Below are 17801 nucleotides of genomic sequence, written 5' to 3' on the forward strand. Positions count from 1 at the left end.
CGTGTTTAAATTGCCACTCATAATGGGGTCCATTGAGTGAATTGTATTTGAAATGTGACTTGCATTTGGAAAATTTGTACCAAACGTGAAGTAACTTGCACGTCAATGGATTACAATGTAAGGGACAACAAATCTGCATTTGTCTATTTACAAGGGTGCTTAAAGGGTGCAATATGTTGTTGGTTAAGGGTTTTCCCACCTGGCTACATGCCAATTTCATGTGGCCCGACGGGGACCAGTGTTGCACTCGCATAAAGGTGTTGGTGTAACTGATTTGAACTAGGGCCTTTCAGAACTTGGGAGTTCAAAACACCACCGGTGGTTTTCAGACCGCAGCTCTACAATCCTCATTTACTGTGTCTATCTGGGTTACTGCTGGTCTGGAAATTACGCAATAAGATTTTGGTGATTCCCAAGTCTGGTAGTATTAGAAAAAGTGAAGAAATGGTTGTAAATACAAACTTTTATTTTAGCTTCCTGAAATTGATAATCACTTCAGCTTTATTGCTCTCAAATCGATATGGTCTGAAGTATACACTTTAGTTCAATAATATCACTCTTGCATTACGTTCAAGCATCAGTCTAGTTATACTACAAATGTAAGTTTTGGTGTGCTTTTAATATTGGAACATTTTAAACTCGCCTACATAAATGAATGATTTTATAGTTCTGTCATGTCCCACATAGGATTATAGGACACCGATATAACTACACAAAGCGTGTAGTACATACACAATCAAAAACAATACATTTCCTTCAACACCAAATAAACACAGCAAAGTCAGCAATCAAAAGTTCTACATTGAAACGGCCAAGCTAACATCAGCATCACACATGATGAACTTTTACATCGACCTTCTTGAATAAACTTAATCGCAAATCATGATAAAACTGACGATATAAAATGAATTTCATTTTCAATTTCATCTAGCTCAAAAAAATGATAGCCTATTCTCACTGGTGCCCAACCACCGTCCTGATTCAAGGGAGAATTCCTGACCTAATTTGAGCACAGGGACCTCTTCGATAAGTTATACAAAAGTTTTCTACACCAAACATGTTTAATTTGACAAAATGTACGGAGCTAAGGCATACACCTCACTTCAGAAAACCAGGTCTCTCTTTGAAGGATAGCAGTTCCTACAAATAAGGTCTTTGGTTTGGCCTTCACATCTTGTTTAAAATACGCGTACTTGAACCACTATTTATATAGGTAGGTGTACTTGCATCAATAGTGACATCAAAGGTCCAGTATTTAGCATCTAGAGATGAGGTTGCATGTTGCAGCCAAATTAATGAATGAACCCTCCCTCTAATGTGCCAGTAGTGCCCCCCCAAAATGATATCTTCCATGATCTCAAGTAGCCATGTGTAAAGTGAAAAGGTTGCTAGATTAATGAATTTTCTTCAGTTGGTTTTTACATTTAAAATAGGTATTTGTCAACATTTGTTTTACATAAGGGACTTTCTAAATCATGGGCTGTAAGGGAAAGTTAGCTTACACATACACTGCAATTACCGTTTAGTAAATATAATTGAGTAATTGTACGTGTTAAGATTGCTTCATGCTTTTTATGTACGTGAAGCAAGGTATTATTTTATCTAAATTATGCTGTACAATGCACTGGATTAAAAAGGTTGAAATCTTCAGGTTTTTATTAGGCACAACATCACACTTTAGTATTGAACCCTCAGCATCGTCGGTGTGTAACTCAGTGTAACTAGATCTACTCAAATTACTCATCACCAGGCTACTCTAATAGTAATAGCCAGGTTAGCGTGTCCCCAGCATATGCAATATTTTGAAACCCCCTCCCATAATACACTGACTCGTAGCTTTACAAGATGCACCGCATGCTAATCATAAAAATCAGCAAGACTAAACCAATGGATCCCAGGAGCCTCAGTCTCTGCCCTGGTTCCCACTGCCGCTCCTTCAAGAGAGGAACGTTCTGACAGTCCCCTTCACCAGGCCTCTGCAGATGGGACACTTCCTCAACGAGGGAGCGCACTCCTTGCACACCACCAGGTGTCCGCAGGGGATGAACACGATGTTCACCTCTTTATCCATGCACACTTTGCATGTTCGCTCCTCCTGAAGCCTCCGCAGCTGCTCCTCCATGGGTAGCTCTGCAGAGAGGAGGGTCGTTAGTCGAGGACCCAAACACTCAGCCATGGAGAACACAGTCACAAACACCTACAGTACATAGCCCACATACACGTCCGCAAATCGTTGAATCCCACCACCGCCACCACGTCGTACAATACATCACCCACGTATACAGCTGAAATACGTTGAATCCCACCACCTTTTAAGACCAATACAATGAACCGCTGAAGACTCTTCAGCATCGGACAAATTTAGTGGTGGCTCAATCGCATTTGCCAAGCTGACTCTTAGGACTAGACAGCATTATCTACTGCAAGGTTGCATCTTCTGCAACACCAGTTACTATCTACATTGTTTTCCCTATGAATTTGGGATAAAGTATATTGCTTGATAGCAAGCCAGAAGGAGCAGATAATACAGGACCAAGCATAGCATTGACAATTAAAACAATCATTGCTTACAACAAAAATCAGGTCATGATGAACGTCGGGTACAAGGGCAGTTATTCATTGCCAATAACGTGAGAACATGAATGTAATGCATTAGTATAATATATATAAGCGAAGTCAAGCGTCGCCACTGCCTGGCTGCAGTGCAGTGCAGCAGGTTATGTGTGTGTATGTACCTGAGAGATCCTGACTTGGTGACACAGCTTCATTTGCCTGGGCTGAAAGTGCAGTGGAGAGAACACATTAAGCCTGAGGATGCTAAGAGACCGTATTGAAAGGCGACGGACAATAGTTGAGCAGGTGTACTTTTTGCCTTAGCAGAGCCAGGATTTTACATGGGGGGGTAAAACACAAGTTTTCAAATAATCATGTGAAAGAAACGTGAACCGAATCACTTGCATGACTTTTGTCAATGCATATAATGAAAAAAATAAATGGCACATAATGTGACAATGCTGTGATCGGACTGAATGTGCCGACTGTGTTAACAGAATTTAAATGTCCACGGTATGTAAAGCAGGAATGGATGAATCTTATGCAAATGTGGACTCTGACTAAATGTCGACTGGGGATGTCAGTCATGTGATGTAGACTGCAGTGTCCCCCCTCACCCACCCCCAACCCGCTAGCAGGGCCAACTCGTGTACTGGTTGTAATGTCCCGACGTTCTGCGGTGGCCTGCACAAACACGATGGGATGACTGAGCGTGTCGGTGGCTGTACCCATGAGGTCTCTGAGCAGCAGCACGTCGTTCTTCTGGATCCAGTTGCGGAAGAGCTCCGAGGCGGCGTTCCCCTTACTGAGGACCAGCTCCAGGAGCCGGGCCGTCTGCTGCGGGCCGCTAGGCAGGGCCTGGACGCCCCCATATTCCTCCGCCGCTGTGGGGTGGGAAGGAGCAAGGGGACGGCGTAAGCAAAGACCGTCGTGGAGGGCTACCTTACCTCCTCGTGGGCCTTCCTCTCCGAGCCCTGTTGGTTCTTAATGCTAGCCAAGAGGGAACTGAGGGCAAGAGGGAACTGAGTGCAGTCTTCTGCTAGTTGAACGCCCATGCATACCGACTTGGAACATATCCGCATCAGATGGGGACCACGGTACTGTGGTCTGAACACACTGTAGGGACTTCGATTCCCAGCACAGGCCAAAGGTTCAAGGTTTGATCAACAAGGTCTGCAACAAGAGCCATCAGCAAATGTGCTTCTAAATATCAGGTATCCCCTTGTCAATTACGGCCCAAATTCACAACAACTTTTTCCTCAGACATCAAACTCACAAGGGTGGCATAATATTTTGAAACAAACACATTTTCCATTTTGACAATGTGGCAACCAGTCCTGCACTGTAAGTTGATCAGCTATTGTATTTGTTTGCAAAATATTAGCCAGCTTATTTAGCATCTGTCTGGAAATCCTTCTGGGCTTTAAGCTGTCTCCATCTGTCAAATTAAACTCCAGATTTAACCGTCCACACAGCTCTGGTCTGATACTCGGGCTTTTGAGATGGGGTAGAATTGTATGATCTAATACATCTCAGGGGATCCGGTTTGTTAGCTTGCTTCCATGGCTGCAGAACGCAGTGTTTGTGTGCCAATATATGTCCTTTCTAGCCACCTAGTGTACTCTGAGAATAGTGAATCAGAACACACATGCCACACAGCAACATAAAAGCGTTGCGAACCAGAAAAGAAAATTCAAAGAACAAGTTGGCCGTAGCATTGTCGGAGACGACAGTACTTCCACTCGGCATGTTAATCTCTATTGACACATCATGGTCATTTTTTGTAGTATAGTATAGTACATTTGTCTTATATCCTACCTTTAATAGATACGTGAAGAGTCAGTACTGAGGCTGTCATATTCAGTAGCCCAAAGGAGGTAGAGATGGCTGTTGTGTTCGCCAAAACCAACAATTCTCACATAATGCACGTACTTATCCTTGATCAAGGTTCCCACTACTTGAGGATCTGTCTCCAGTATACAAGTGCAGGGGTGCAAACTGGTGATTGCCCACAACGGTAAAGGTTTTTTGTCAGAAAATAAAGAAAATGAGCAATGTACGGCACCCAGGCCCCTTCTCTGTAAGGTCGGCAGTAGCTCAGGAGGTAGAACGGACGCGGGTAACCGCTCCTCCTAGCTCCTAGAGTCTCAAGCTGAGCAAGGCACCTAACCCTAACTGCTCCCGACGAGCTGGCTGTCGCTTGCATAGCTGAACCCCGCCGCTGACGGGGTGTGAATGAATGGGTGAATGTTAGGCAATCTTGTAAAGAGCTTTGGGTGGCCACTGGTCACAAAAATAAGCATTTTCTAACCAAACTGTTTAAGTGTGAGTAAAAGCCTGTCAGTGATCTACTATATGATCTCTTATATGAAGCAGGGCTAGCAATAAGATCAACTCAGTCTTATCTATTAGGCGGTTGCCCTATTTGGGTTAAAAAAATGGAAATTTCGCCGAAAGTTGACCAGTGTGTCAATACCCCAGTAATGACACACTCTTTATGTTCTGGAAACTCACTGATCACGTTCTGCTCCCTCAGGTGCTCCAGCACAGACTCGACGCTCTTCAGCCGCTGGACCAGCGCTGTCTGGTGCCTCTTGAGGAACGTGAACCCATCTGGAATAGACGCGGTTAGAGAGCCCAATGAAGGGCCGTGATTCACCAACTGTCGCCTTGCATTAACACTCACAAGTGTGAAAAAAAACATAACCAGGGGCCGAGTGCAAAACATAGGAGCGGTTTAGGGGCATTCAGCTGCAGGGGATTTGGCACAGTACATATGACAGTACATAGTGAGAGGGAGAACAGCAGACTGTACCTGAGGCCATGGCCTCAGCCAGCATCTCGCGCTCCTCCTCCCTCTTCTGGTCCTCGGCGCTCAGCAGGTCCGAGACCAGCTCCTGGACGGTCTTGTAGTTCTCCCCGCTGGTCAGGATCTTGCTCTGCACCGTCTGTTTGACCAGGCTACGCTCAAAGCCCATCTCCAGGGCCGACTTGATGACCGGGGTGTTCATCATGACCGTGTCCTCCGAGCGCTCCTCCCCCGGCCCCACGTGCACCACTAGGAAGAGAGTTACAGGTTTTATAAAAGATAAATTGAACGAAGATCTCTGTTGACATTTCTCACAGAGACGGCCTCCTCTACAATAACACTGAGACGTTTGTCTTTTGAAACCGTGCCTGAATACCAAACTGCTGAACGATGTTATAAGAATAGCACACAAATAAACAAGGTCATGTCCTAAACCTGACCCGTTCCTTACCTGGTGAGTCCACAAACTCTCTGGAGGTGTTGTCTCCGCTGGTCAAAAGCTGTGGAGGAACAAGAAAAAACTAAATGGATCAGTCTTGAGATGTCTCCTGCTCTACAGTCCCCAAATAGTAACCTGCTGGGTTTACCAACCTGCTCAAAGAGCCGTGGGAACCGGGCCTGGATCTGATGCACAAACTCCTGGCCCTTCTCCTGCAGAAGATACTCACACCTGCATTCAGGAAGATACAAGATACAAGATTGATTATTGTCATATGCACAATGGAAACATAGTTTGCACTGAGCAATGAAATTCTTAAATTTGCAAGTTCCCTTCACACAAAATATACTTAAAATAAAGTAGATAAATAACTAAACTACTAAAAACAAAGGGCAGAATTTTGTTAAACAAAAACAGTTAAATATAAGGTGATGTTTAGCATGTGCAATGTTTGCATACAGCAGAAGGCCCTGAAAGACCTTGAAACATAGAAGTTTGAATATACACATTCGATATTGAATATTATTAGCAGATAAGTACATAGTGCAAATGAAGCTCACAGTTGAAAATAAATACAGAAGAGACACCAATCAGCATTGGATGCAGTGATGACAGGTGCTAAGCTCCTCTGTATCAGAGGATAGTTCACAGCGCAAATCTGGTGCATTACAAAAATTCAAAAGGCTAATACACTGAATGGCCATGGTTACCAGTTACCTTGGAAACCACTTGGCGTGTTCTACCCAGGGGTCATCTCCAGACTCCCAGCAGCGAAGCCCGCCATCACAGCAGAAACATTTCACGTCATCATTACGACCTTTGGAACCAACACACCGTGTTCCATGTAAAGTTTGGAAGAGCATATGTATTATTATTTATTTTTGTCAACGGAAGCCCTTATTTTTGGGCATAATGCTCAGTTCACCATCAGGTGCGCGGTTTAAGGCGAGTGGGCGTGGCTTCTTACCCACATAGTAGAAGCCGGCCTTGGCCAGCTGATCGGGCCGCACCGGGATACGCGAGGGCCAGTTGACGAAGGTGAGCAGCCGCTCCTCGTTCTGTTGCATGCCGGGGTTCGACACGTTACTGAGGCCCGGGGCCACCACCGCCGCGGCCCCAGAGAGCTGCCAGGGCCCCGCCGCGGCGGCCCCGAGGCCTGGGGCCGCGGCGGTAGCCAGGGACACGTTGTCGGCCCGGTCCCCTCTGACAAAGCGGCAGTTGGGGTAGTGTCTCTGGTGCTCCGACACGGCGCGGTCACCCGGCACCCAGTTACTCAGCTGCAAGACACACGTGATGTTACCCCTGATGTGGTCATCAGCACTCAGTACTATTTATAAATTAGACCCGGTAGGATATGATGCTACTGCTGCAAAGTCACACTGGCCAAACACACACCTGTCCCCCGCAGCTGAAGCAGGCCACCCGGTCGCCCTGACCCAGGAAGTAGAAGCCGGCCTTGGCCAGCTCTCCGGGGGTGATGATGGACAGCGTCCAGGCCTGGAAGGAGTCCAGGCGCTCCTGCTCTCGCCGCATGCTGGGGTTGTGGCACACGGGCGGCCTCTGGTGGGACATGTCCTCCACGCCGCGGGACGCCAGCGGACTGGACGGGGGCGGAGCGGAGAAGCCGATGTTCATGTAGGTGGCGGGCTCCTCTGCCTGGCTGCTGGGAGCCGGGAGGGCCGGTGCTGGGACGACCGCAGGGCCAGGGGCCGACAGCTGGGGCAGATAGCAAAGAAGCACACCGGTTTAGAATGAAAGGCCTTTGGAAGAGATCCCAACCACCGTACACATTTAAACAAAACTAAAAACCTGGGGTCTCAACCTCATCTTTCAGTACATTTCAACATGGCTCTCCAGCTTATAAGACCCGCCTCTGGCCTGCCATTAGACCAACAGCATCCCACGGCGGAGGCATGGCTACAGACCTAGTCATCATGTCAGTCTCAACCTCATCTCACAGTAGGCTTTGTGTGACCCCTGGGTTCAGGGCCAACCCCTCTCTACAGCACAACAGAGGCAGTATCAGTTACCGGGGGCAGGACGGGGGCGCTGCGCAGGGGGGAGAAGGCGGAGTGGGAGGAGGACAGCAGGTTGGCCGTGGAGGGCAGGCTTTGAATGAAGGGGCAGGAGGGGGAGAGCTGCCGGTGCTTCTCTGAAGGACAGTCCCCGGCTTGCCAGCCCTCCGCCGTCACGTTGCACCTGAAGCACTGCACCCTGTTGCCCACGCCCGTGTAGTACCAGCCCGCCCGCGCCAGGCTGCGCTCCGTCACGCCCGAGGCGGGGAAACGGGCGAACGTGGAGATGCGGAAGAGCTCTGGGGACATAGAGAGGATGTGTATAGCCCTTAATGACAGGTAGTCTCAAAGGCCCCCCCAGAGGGCAAGATAAAACTCCCTCAATTAGCAAGGAAGAAATCTTGAGGAGAAACGCAGAGTGGGGGATCCGTCCTTCAGAGTCGGGATCCCACTAATCAGGAGTGCAATGGGTGCCATAATTGACATACATAAAAACATACGTATATACAGGCAAAACATGTTCACATTACTCCCAGTCACCACAGGACACTCAAGCAATTTAAATTAAAACAAAATTGGGGTGGTGGTTTTAAAATATATATATATATATATACAAATAATTTGAAAAAGACTCCAGCGTAAACATAATAAATTGGGTGTATATAGTGCCAAACATTTAAAATAATTGACATGGGGGAACCATGAACCAATATCTCATATTGAGGTAAACTAGAAGAGACCCAACACAGATGTCATGGCATGGCTAAGTGGATGTAGCGGTTCGAGGAGAAAGGGAGAAGGAGGAGAGGAGCTGGTACCTGAGGAGTTGTCATACTGCAGATCAGGCGGAGGACCGCTGCGACACAGGGCCATCAGAAACTGGTTCTTTTTCAGTTCCAAAAGAGTTTCCATGATTGTTCAGTTACGTTTTTACATGTAGTATTGCAGAGGGCGGCTGAGTGGGAGAGGTGGGAGAATAACGCCACTGGTATAACCCCCAGTCACACACTCACGGTTCTGCTCCAAATGAAAGCGAAACTACTAGACAGCCTCGCTGCTATATCGACACGAAACTTAAGAAAGCAGTCCTTCATCGGATTTATAATAGCGTACAGGTTACAAGAAAGATATAAAGAAAGCTACATTTGAATATGGTCATATTTAAATGTGAGCAGTCTATGTTTCATTTCCTCAATTTAGAGGGGCAATAAGCACATTTACCCCTCAGAAATGTTTAATCGATATAGCAATTAAAATAATTTATTGACGTGATACTTATGAGCGCGAAAGTTCCACTGTCAATCGATTTAATCATGCATCACATGTGAATAAACGTGTCCCCATCAACGAACCGCGCTGATAGTGAAATAATACTTTTAGACCCCATTGTGGTATCTATCCACTGTGCCTTCACCATGGCATGGCATCAGATCCCCTCATCTCAATCCCCCCCTGATGTGGACTCCTTATGTCCGGGGTCTAGGCTCCCATGACGGTGACAGCCGAGGATGACAGATAGTTCCACGATGAAGATGACAAGATAGTTTCCCGATGAGGAGCACAACAGGAATTTCCAGCTCCACTACGTCAGCCTCACGTCCGGCCAACAGGAAAGTCCCTGCTGCTTTATTCTGCTGTCTTCCGTCTAAACACTGGACCATATGACATACAATTTCGTTAGTTCAATGAATACTATAACAACCCGTTTGGACTACCGTTATATAAATATCTAAAGCATATTATATCATGCGCATGCTATTAAAGATACGATACATCCTAGATAAAATGTGCATTAGCGACACCGCCCACGCAGTCGTTACGCAATTGTAATATAATTTATAAACATGATGTTAAAATAAATATAAATACAAATGTTTACCTAAAAGAAAAGAATGAAGATATATGACCTGCAATTTAATGAATTGTAGTATGATGAATCTAGAGATATACAGTCCATGGCCGCAGTCACATCGTTGTTGTTACCTTGACTCCGCCCACTTCAGTTGTTGACCCCACCCACTTCATGTGCCGCGTTCAAGACCACTCCGAGATACGACTTATTAATGGTGGCCTATTAACACAAGTATTATAAAAGTGTTTGTTGACGTTTCGACACATAATTTGATGTGTAATTATGCAATATGTGTTTGTATCGTCTATATTTCGCTTCGATTTAACCCCCTTTCTTCTTAATGCATTTCCAAAATAAGCATGAATTGTTGCTGCATATATTATATTATAATCAGCGATGAACCAAAATATGCCAACATTCCTTCGGCCATCCATGTTCCCCAACGTATTTCAGTCATGTAACAAGAAAGCAGGATGTATATTATTGTATGTTTTAATTTCTTGTCCAAAATTAAACATAACATACATGGCTAATCGGTATCCCCTAGGTGGCGCAAAATGGATTTCCCCCGGCATCCTACGTAAGGATAGCCTGGGTATACCCATGCTGCCTTGCGCGCGATTTCATTTAGCGCTGACATCTGAAGTTTACTTATACTTCCATGGTCGGTAAACAATGCGACTGCAATCGCTCAGAAGACCTCTCGCTTATGATGCTACAATGCTAACAATACTAAAAAAACGAATATTTCAGCATCCGGTACGGCATGAACTAGGGCGTGGCTAAGCATATCTCTCCTTGATGTTGCCCTGCATGGAGCCAGTTTCCTGCCATAATTCAAACCTGAAAAAAAAAGTTTCAAAGGCTTGTAAATCTGGGATTGAAAACTCAACACCTTGTAAAAAAGGTTTTGCAACACTGAAAAAAGAGATTATAACCTAAAGAAAATTCAAACATCTGTAAACATGATTTTGTGTTCTATTTTATCTTCTTCATCATTTTCACCAACACATTTTCCAAGTTCAAACAATTTCACCAGCGCATTTGCAGAGTTTCAAATCTGGCACTGTTCGAATGTACGTCAGCCGAGAGCAACCAATAGGTTTAGAGCTAAATGGTCCCGCCCCCAGGAACGTTTTTTTTTCTTCCGATTTGACTGTCAGGAGTTTCAAAACGAGTGCGCGACAGAACACTGCCAATATTCACGTGACTCAAAGCTTGCGCCTGTGTGATCAAATCTCTGAAAAGGCAGTGCTGAAAAGTCAGTTCTGAAAAAATACGTTGCAATGGCGTAAACGTACACCTTTACAAGTTTTGAAAACTAAATATTCAACCTTTCAAAACTTATTTCTCAATGTATGAACACCTGTTTGCAGAATCCCATTTACAAGGTTTCAAAACCGGGAAACAATGAAATACACTGTTAGAAAAGTGCCAGAATCGAAACTCTGCAAATGCGCTGGTGAAATTGTTTGAACTTTGAAAATGTGTTGGTGAAAATGATGAAGAAGATAAAATAGAACACAAAATCATGTTTACAGATGTTTGAATTTTTGTTTGAATTTTTTTCAGGTTATAATCTCTTTTTTCAGTGTTGCAAAACCTTTTTTACAAGGTGTTGAGTTTTCAAACCCAGACTTACAAGCCTTTGAAACTTTTTTTTTCAGGTTTGAATTATGGCAGGAAACTGGCTCCATAGCCCTGCGCCATTGAGCAGTTTACATAGGAATGAATGGGCGCAATTTTGGAATCCGGTGTCAATTCTATAATATTTCCATGGCTGGGACGTGAGAGATGCGGCCGCCATCTTGAAGTGGGGATGGGGAGCCAGGGAACAGCGTAAAGTCTGAGGGGAGATAGGAACAGAGGATGTATTTCTGCTTGGGGAACGCAGTTTGGCATCGACAATGACCATTCAGACTTGTTATCATTGGTTGTGTCTGTGTCTCATAAGATAAGGCTGCACTACATTGCCAAACTCGCCTCTCTTGAACGTCAGAAAGGAAGCACGAGAAAGAAGCTATTGCAAAACAGTCCTCTTTCAGGGTTTTATATTTTTACATTCACATTGCCTTGCATACACTACATTGGTCAGTCTGCATTTACCCTTACAGCATTTTATTGTATTTTGAATATCACTCCTAATTCATGATAATCAGGCCTAATGCGATGGATTTATTTTCCATGATAATTCTTTGGTATTTTATTCTCTTATTTTTGAAACACTGTGAATGGTCAGACTGCCTTTACCCTGGCTGCTTTTTATTGTATTTTGAATTTCACTCGTTCTGGTATGATCATTTGCCTGTATCAATTCCCACCTGCAAACTCCAATCAATTCCATCCATTCATCCACAAATAAACATTCCATCAGCAGATTTGTATCATGATGACGCATTCTCATTACAATCTCATTACATAACAATATTCAAATAGTAACATTGTTGGGTAAAACAGAATTTGGTTTTATCTGAATACAGCGTGTGGCAACCCCGATCCGACGGAGGAGTTCAAGCCCCGCCAGCGCCCTCTCCGCGGGCAGGTAGTCCGTGGGAGATATGGGCCGCTCGGCGCATCGAGCGCACCCACGCAATCACGGAGATGCGGAGCACCCGGCGGAGGGAGACGGGTAGGGTTCTTAAGGACCGAGCGCGCACCAGTCAGGGGAATGCGACCGAGTTGGAGAGACGCGGTAGGGGGAGATTACCCGGACCCACGCTAATGACATTTCGCCTCTCCCCAGGACTAAGCAGCCGGAGACGCAAGGGATCGAGACGCCGACCCCGCTGCAGGACCAGACCCGGAGCGGTCCCCTTTTTTCCCCATACCAGGAAGAACCTCAGATAACTTTTTCGTTACCCTTTTTTGCACGTGTGGTAAAACGCAATAAAAAAACGTTGACCCACACCCTGTTTCCGCAACGCGATAGGAGGAGATCGAGGTGTTGCGGCGATGCCTGGTCCGGATGGCCGAGCAGCTCGGACGGGAACCGGCCCACGCCGCCCCCACGAAGCGGCTCACTAAACTGGGACCTGACGATTACGTCGAGGCATATCTTGAGATTTTTGAGCGGACCGCGGCCCGTGGGAGGTGGCCAGTGGACCAGTGGGGCTACATACTAGCGCCCTTCCTGTCGGGGACGCCCAACGCGCCTACCGGGACCTCAGCCTGGCCCAGGCGGCGCACTACCCCACACTCAAGCTGGCCATCCTCGCCCATTACGGTCACAGCCTCCCAGCCCAGGCGCAGCGGTTCCACGACTGGGTGTACGACCCCCTGGGCTCGGTGAGGAGCCAGATCTCGCAACTCGTCTGCCTGGCGGAGCGGTGGCTCGTTGAGGGGGAGGGTCCCCCGCTGCTGGATCGGCTGGTGATCGAACCCTTCATCCGAGCCCTGCCCACCGGGGCCAAATGCTGGGCCTCCGGGAACCAACCAAGGTCAGTGAACGACCTCGTGGAACTGTTGGAGAACCACCAGGTCACCCAGCGGCTGTGCAGCGGGGCGACCCCGGCCCCCGGTGGTGGGGGTGAGACGCGGACCGAGCGGCGCGGACGGACGCCGGAGAGCCAGCGCACCCAGGCACTGCCCTCCCGCGCGCCCGCCTACCCGAACCGGACCATCGCGGACCGCCGAGGGCCCGCCCCTCCGACCCAGAGAGAGGAGTGGAGGTGCTACACGTGCGGCCAGACGGGCCACCTGGCCCGCCATTGTCCCGGAGCAGGGGACGTATCCATGCCCACGGCCAGTCCGTCCGACCGGAGGGGGGGGGGGGTCTGTCTCCGCACCACCTGCTGGTCCCACGAGCGGACCGACACCCCCAGCCTACCAGTACGCGTGGGGAGGCACGACACCCACGCCCTGCTCGACTCAGGGAGAGTGGTTACGCTGGTCCGTCCCGGTCTGGCGGACGGGACCTCCGGGCGGAGGATCGACGTAGGCTGCATGCACGGGCAGACCGAGTCCTACAGCACGAGGCAGATCACCGTCCAGACCCCGAAGGGCACCTTCACGGTTCGGGCCGGGCTGGTCCCGAACCTCCCGATGCCCCTCTTAATCGGACGGGACTGCCCGATCTTCGCCCAACTGCTAGGGGCCGAGCTTCAGGCACCCTGGCGCCGACCCCCTCGGACCCGACCCCGCCGGCTGCGTAGCCGGCCCGCCTATATGGCCTCCCACCCGGCGCCCTCCCGGTCCGACTCAGACGAGTCCCCCGACAGGCCCCCGAGAGAGGCGGCACGGCACACCCACGCCTCGTCCACGGTGTCCCTTCCCCCGGGGACCCCGGACACGATGACTGCCTCCGAGCAGGCCCCTCCGCCAGACGAGGAGGAGACTCCACCCCTCATAGACTTCTCCGACTACCCCCTGGCCGACGGGGGAGGCCCCAACAAGGGAGGACAGTTCGCCACCGCCCAGCTGGAGGACGACGCCCTCCGCCACGCCTGTGGACACGTCCAGGTCCATGAAGGCCTCTTGCGGGACTCGGTGAGTGACCGACAGTACCCGCACTTCAGCACTAGGAGGGGGTTACTATACCGGGTGGTACAGAGAGGGGGTAAGGAGGTAGAACAGTTGGTCGTCCCAAGGCCGTACGTGAGCAAAGTCCTCTATATGGCCAACACCCACCTATTGGGGGCTCACCTGGGGATGGACAAGACGAGGGACAGAATCCTGAACCGGTTTTACTGGCCAGGGGTAAAACGGAATGTAGAGGATTACTGCCGGGCATGCCCCAAGTGCCAACGCACCGCCCCGAGACCCACTGTACGGAACCCCCTCATACCGATGCCGCTGATAGAAGTCCCGTTCGACCGGCTGGGTCTAGACATCATAGGTCCCCTCCCCAAGACTAGTCGAGGCCATCGCTACGTCTTAGTTATGGTGGATTACGCCACACGCTACCCAGAGGCAGTTCCTCTCCGTGCCCCCACAGCCAAGGCGGTGGCGAGGGAACTAATGGTTTTATTCAGCCGGGTGGGGATAGTCCGAGAGATCCTGACGGATCAAGGGTCCTGTTTTATGTCCCGGGTTTTGAAAGACCTCACCAGTCTGTTACAGATCCGCCACCTCCGGACCTCCGTCTACCCCCCCCAAACCGACGGGTTGGTGGAGAGATTCAACAAAACCCTGAAGTCCATGCTTAAGAAGGTCATGGAAGCAGACGGGAAAAACTGGGACCAGCTGCTTCCGCATGTCCTCTTCGCCATTCAAGAGGTGCCCCAGGCCTCCACGGGATTCTCGCCCTTCGAGCTCCTCTACGGCCGGCGACCAAGAGGGCTGCTCAACATCGCCCGGGACGCCTGGGAGAGCCAACCATCCCCCCACCGCACCGTCATCGAGCATGTGGAGCAGATGCGGGGCCGGATGGCGCAGATCTGGCCCATGGTCCATCCAGGTCTACCACATCAACCTGCTGAAGCAGTGGCAACCACCGACAGCCCCGCTGTCCCTCTCCGCACGACTACCCCTGCCCGAGGTACCAGTGGGGGAGCAGCTGAGCACAAGCCAGACCCAGGACATGAAGGAAGTGGTCCTCCAGCACCTCGACGTCTTCTCGGAGCGGCCCGGGAGGACCGCGACCGTCAGACACGACATCAGGACGGAACCGGGAGTCCGAGTCCGACTCCGGCCCTACCTCATTCCGGAGGCACGGCGGGCCGCCATCCGAGCGGAAACCATAAGCATGCTGCAGATGGGGGTCATCGAGGAGTCCCACAGCGCATGGTCCAGCCCGGTGGTCCTGGTCCCCAAACCGGACGGAACGTACCGCTTCTGCAATGACTTCCTGAAATTGAAGTGTCGGCCTTCGATGCCTACCCCATGCCCCGCATAGACGAACTGATAGAGCAGCTGGGGCCGGCCCGGTTCATTACCACCCTGGACCTGACAAAAGGATACTGGCAGGTCCCTCTCACCCAGCGGGCCCGGGAGAAGACAGCATTCGCCACCCCCGACGGGCTGTACCAGTACACGGTCCTCCCGTTCGGGGTGCATGGGGCGCCCGCGACCTTCCAGCGGATGATGGACCGGGTCCTACGGGCCCACAGGGAATACGCCGCCGCCTACATAGACGACATCGTCGTCCACAGCAGCACCTGGGACCTGCAACTACATCACCTCCGTGCCGTCCTGGGAGCGCTCCGAGCCGCCGGCCTCACGGCCAACCCTAAGAAGTGGGCCTCGAAGAGGCGTCCTACCTGGGCTACCGAGTGGGGAGGGGCAGCGTGAAGCCGCAAGAGGAGAAGGTGCAGACCAAGAAGCAGGTGAAGTCATTCCTGGGACTCGTGGGGTACTACCAACGCTTCATCCCGGCGATCGCGACACTGGCCAGCCCCCTCCACGAGTTGACGCGGAGGGCTTCGCCTGACCGGGTCGAGTGGACGGAGGAGATCGAGGAGGCGTTCTCGTGCCTCCGACGGGCCCCCTGCACCGAGCCCCTCCTGATCACCCCGGACTTCAACCTCCCCTTCGTCGTCCACACCGACGCATCCGAGGTGGGGCTGGGAGCGGTCTTATCCCAGGTCCGGTCGGGCGAGGAGCACCCGGTGACCTATATCAGCCGGAAACTCCTGGCCAGCGAGAAAGCCTACTCGACCGTGGAGAAGGAGGTGCTGGCAATAAAGTGGACCCTGGAGAAGCTTCGCTACTACCTCATCGGACGCACCTTCACCCTGGTCACAGACCACGCCCCACTGAAGTGGATGGCCACGGCCAAGGATACCAACGCCTGGGTGACGCGCTGGTTCCTGGCCCTGCAGGATTATCACTTCCAGATGGTCCACCGGCCCGGACGCGCACATGCCAACGCAGACGCACTGTCCCGGAGGGACGCCTGCTTAGGCCTATCCCGGGGGGTCCCCGACTTGCAGCTGAGGGTGGGGCTGTGTGGCAACCCCGATCCGACGGAGGAGTTCGAGCCCCGCCAGCGCCCTCTCCGCGGCAGGTAGTCCGTGGGAGATATGTGCCGCTCGGCGCAGCGAAAATTCACATAAAACAATCACTGTAAACATTATAATAATTTAAGGGAAGAATGTTGTTAATAAGAGTAAAGACCAAGTGTCAAGAAAGAATAAACTCTGCTGCTGCAGCGAGTCAGATACAGTCTATAAAGGTAAGATATATAGATATCTAATGTATTCATACATTGTTTATGTAGGATATATATGTATATATAGCCTAATCATATTGTTTCTTCAATTTAAAAATAGCTGACTGTTTTTATTCCCCTTCTCTGGGATTATGTTCACAGTTTTGATCTCGGACGTCTGGTCGCTTATAGCAGAATATTCTATTACTGTTAAGTCAACTATGAATAATAAAACACGCCAAACCATGTGTCCTTTATCGTAGTTACACGTATGACAAAAAAACGCGTGAAATTCAGCTGTATTCAGTGAGGTATGTATGATTAATTAAACGCGCTGACAGTTCATTGCTCCTGCCAAACGGATTGCACTGAGTGGAGCGGTTCCCCATTCCAAGATGGCGGCCCCGCATCTCGTCAACGCCAGTAGGCAGTAGCGTTCGATGCTCCGTCTATGTCATAGGACAGGGGTTGGCAAGTAAGTTTGGCTTCGGGCCAAAAAAAATTCAGCCAGCAGGTGGCGGGCCAGAATATTAACAAAGGCTAGTTCATGGAATTGATTATTTAAAATGCATCTGGAATTTGCGACGCAGGCCCATCAGCTGGCTTAGTCATATGCCTACCACACACAACATGACTATATGTAGCCCTACTACATACAAGGCCTACATATAAACAAGTGTATGCCCGGCCCCTAATCACGTCCATTTCATGTCTGATCACGTTATAGCCTGCCAACGCGAGTGTGATTATCGAAGTAAAAAATAAGTTAATTCATAATGTTTACATGTGTGGACCGTTTTGACTCTTATAAATGAAGGTTTAACTGTCTTTAAAAAATGAGAACTGCAAAAGCCATTTTTGGTATTGAACAAGAATTTTAATTCCGGTGCATCCCTAGTAGATTATTAATATATGTAAAACTGTCAGTTCGATATTGTTAAAAAAATAGAAGAAAATTATCTGAAAAGTCTGGCGGGCCAGATATTATGTCTGGCGGGCCAGTCATGGCCCGCGAGCTGCCAGTTGCCGAACCCTGATATGTGCTA

General features: G+C 49.6%; 1 protein-coding gene across 4 annotated transcripts in view; it reads right to left on the bottom strand.

Annotated features, from left to right (window-relative positions):
• birc2 (baculoviral IAP repeat containing 2) overlaps positions 1-17801 on the bottom strand; it is a 20839-nt gene continuing 3038 nt past the window's right edge. The window contains exons 1-14 of one of the 4 annotated variants that reach the window (XM_056593543.1): positions 9724-10463; positions 8635-9468; positions 7832-8115; positions 7197-7517; positions 6980-7078; positions 6769-6913; positions 6519-6618; positions 5954-6032; positions 5814-5862; positions 5369-5611; positions 5068-5166; positions 3282-3437; positions 2736-2777; positions 2-2130 (exon numbers count right to left, since the gene is read on the bottom strand). In XM_056593543.1, coding sequence (XP_056449518.1) covers positions 1937-2130; positions 2736-2777; positions 3282-3437; positions 5068-5166; positions 5369-5611; positions 5814-5862; positions 5954-6032; positions 6519-6618; positions 6769-6913; positions 6980-7078; positions 7197-7517; positions 7832-8115; positions 8635-8728 — 1905 coding nt within the window. In that variant the 5' untranslated portion in view covers positions 8729-9468; positions 9724-10463 and the 3' untranslated portion in view covers positions 2-1936. Of the gene's footprint in view, positions 2131-2735; positions 2778-3281; positions 3438-5067; positions 5167-5368; positions 5612-5813; positions 5863-5953; positions 6033-6518; positions 6619-6768; positions 7079-7196; positions 7518-7831; positions 8116-8634; positions 9469-9695; positions 10465-17801 lie in introns of those variants that run through there. The other 3 variants (XM_056593540.1, XM_056593541.1, XM_056593542.1) reach the window with 3 other exon arrangements.

The sequence above is a fragment of the Gadus chalcogrammus genome, chromosome 7 (genome assembly GCF_026213295.1).
Source record: "Gadus chalcogrammus isolate NIFS_2021 chromosome 7, NIFS_Gcha_1.0, whole genome shotgun sequence".
In the NCBI taxonomy this organism is placed as follows: domain Eukaryota; kingdom Metazoa; phylum Chordata; class Actinopteri; order Gadiformes; family Gadidae; genus Gadus; species Gadus chalcogrammus.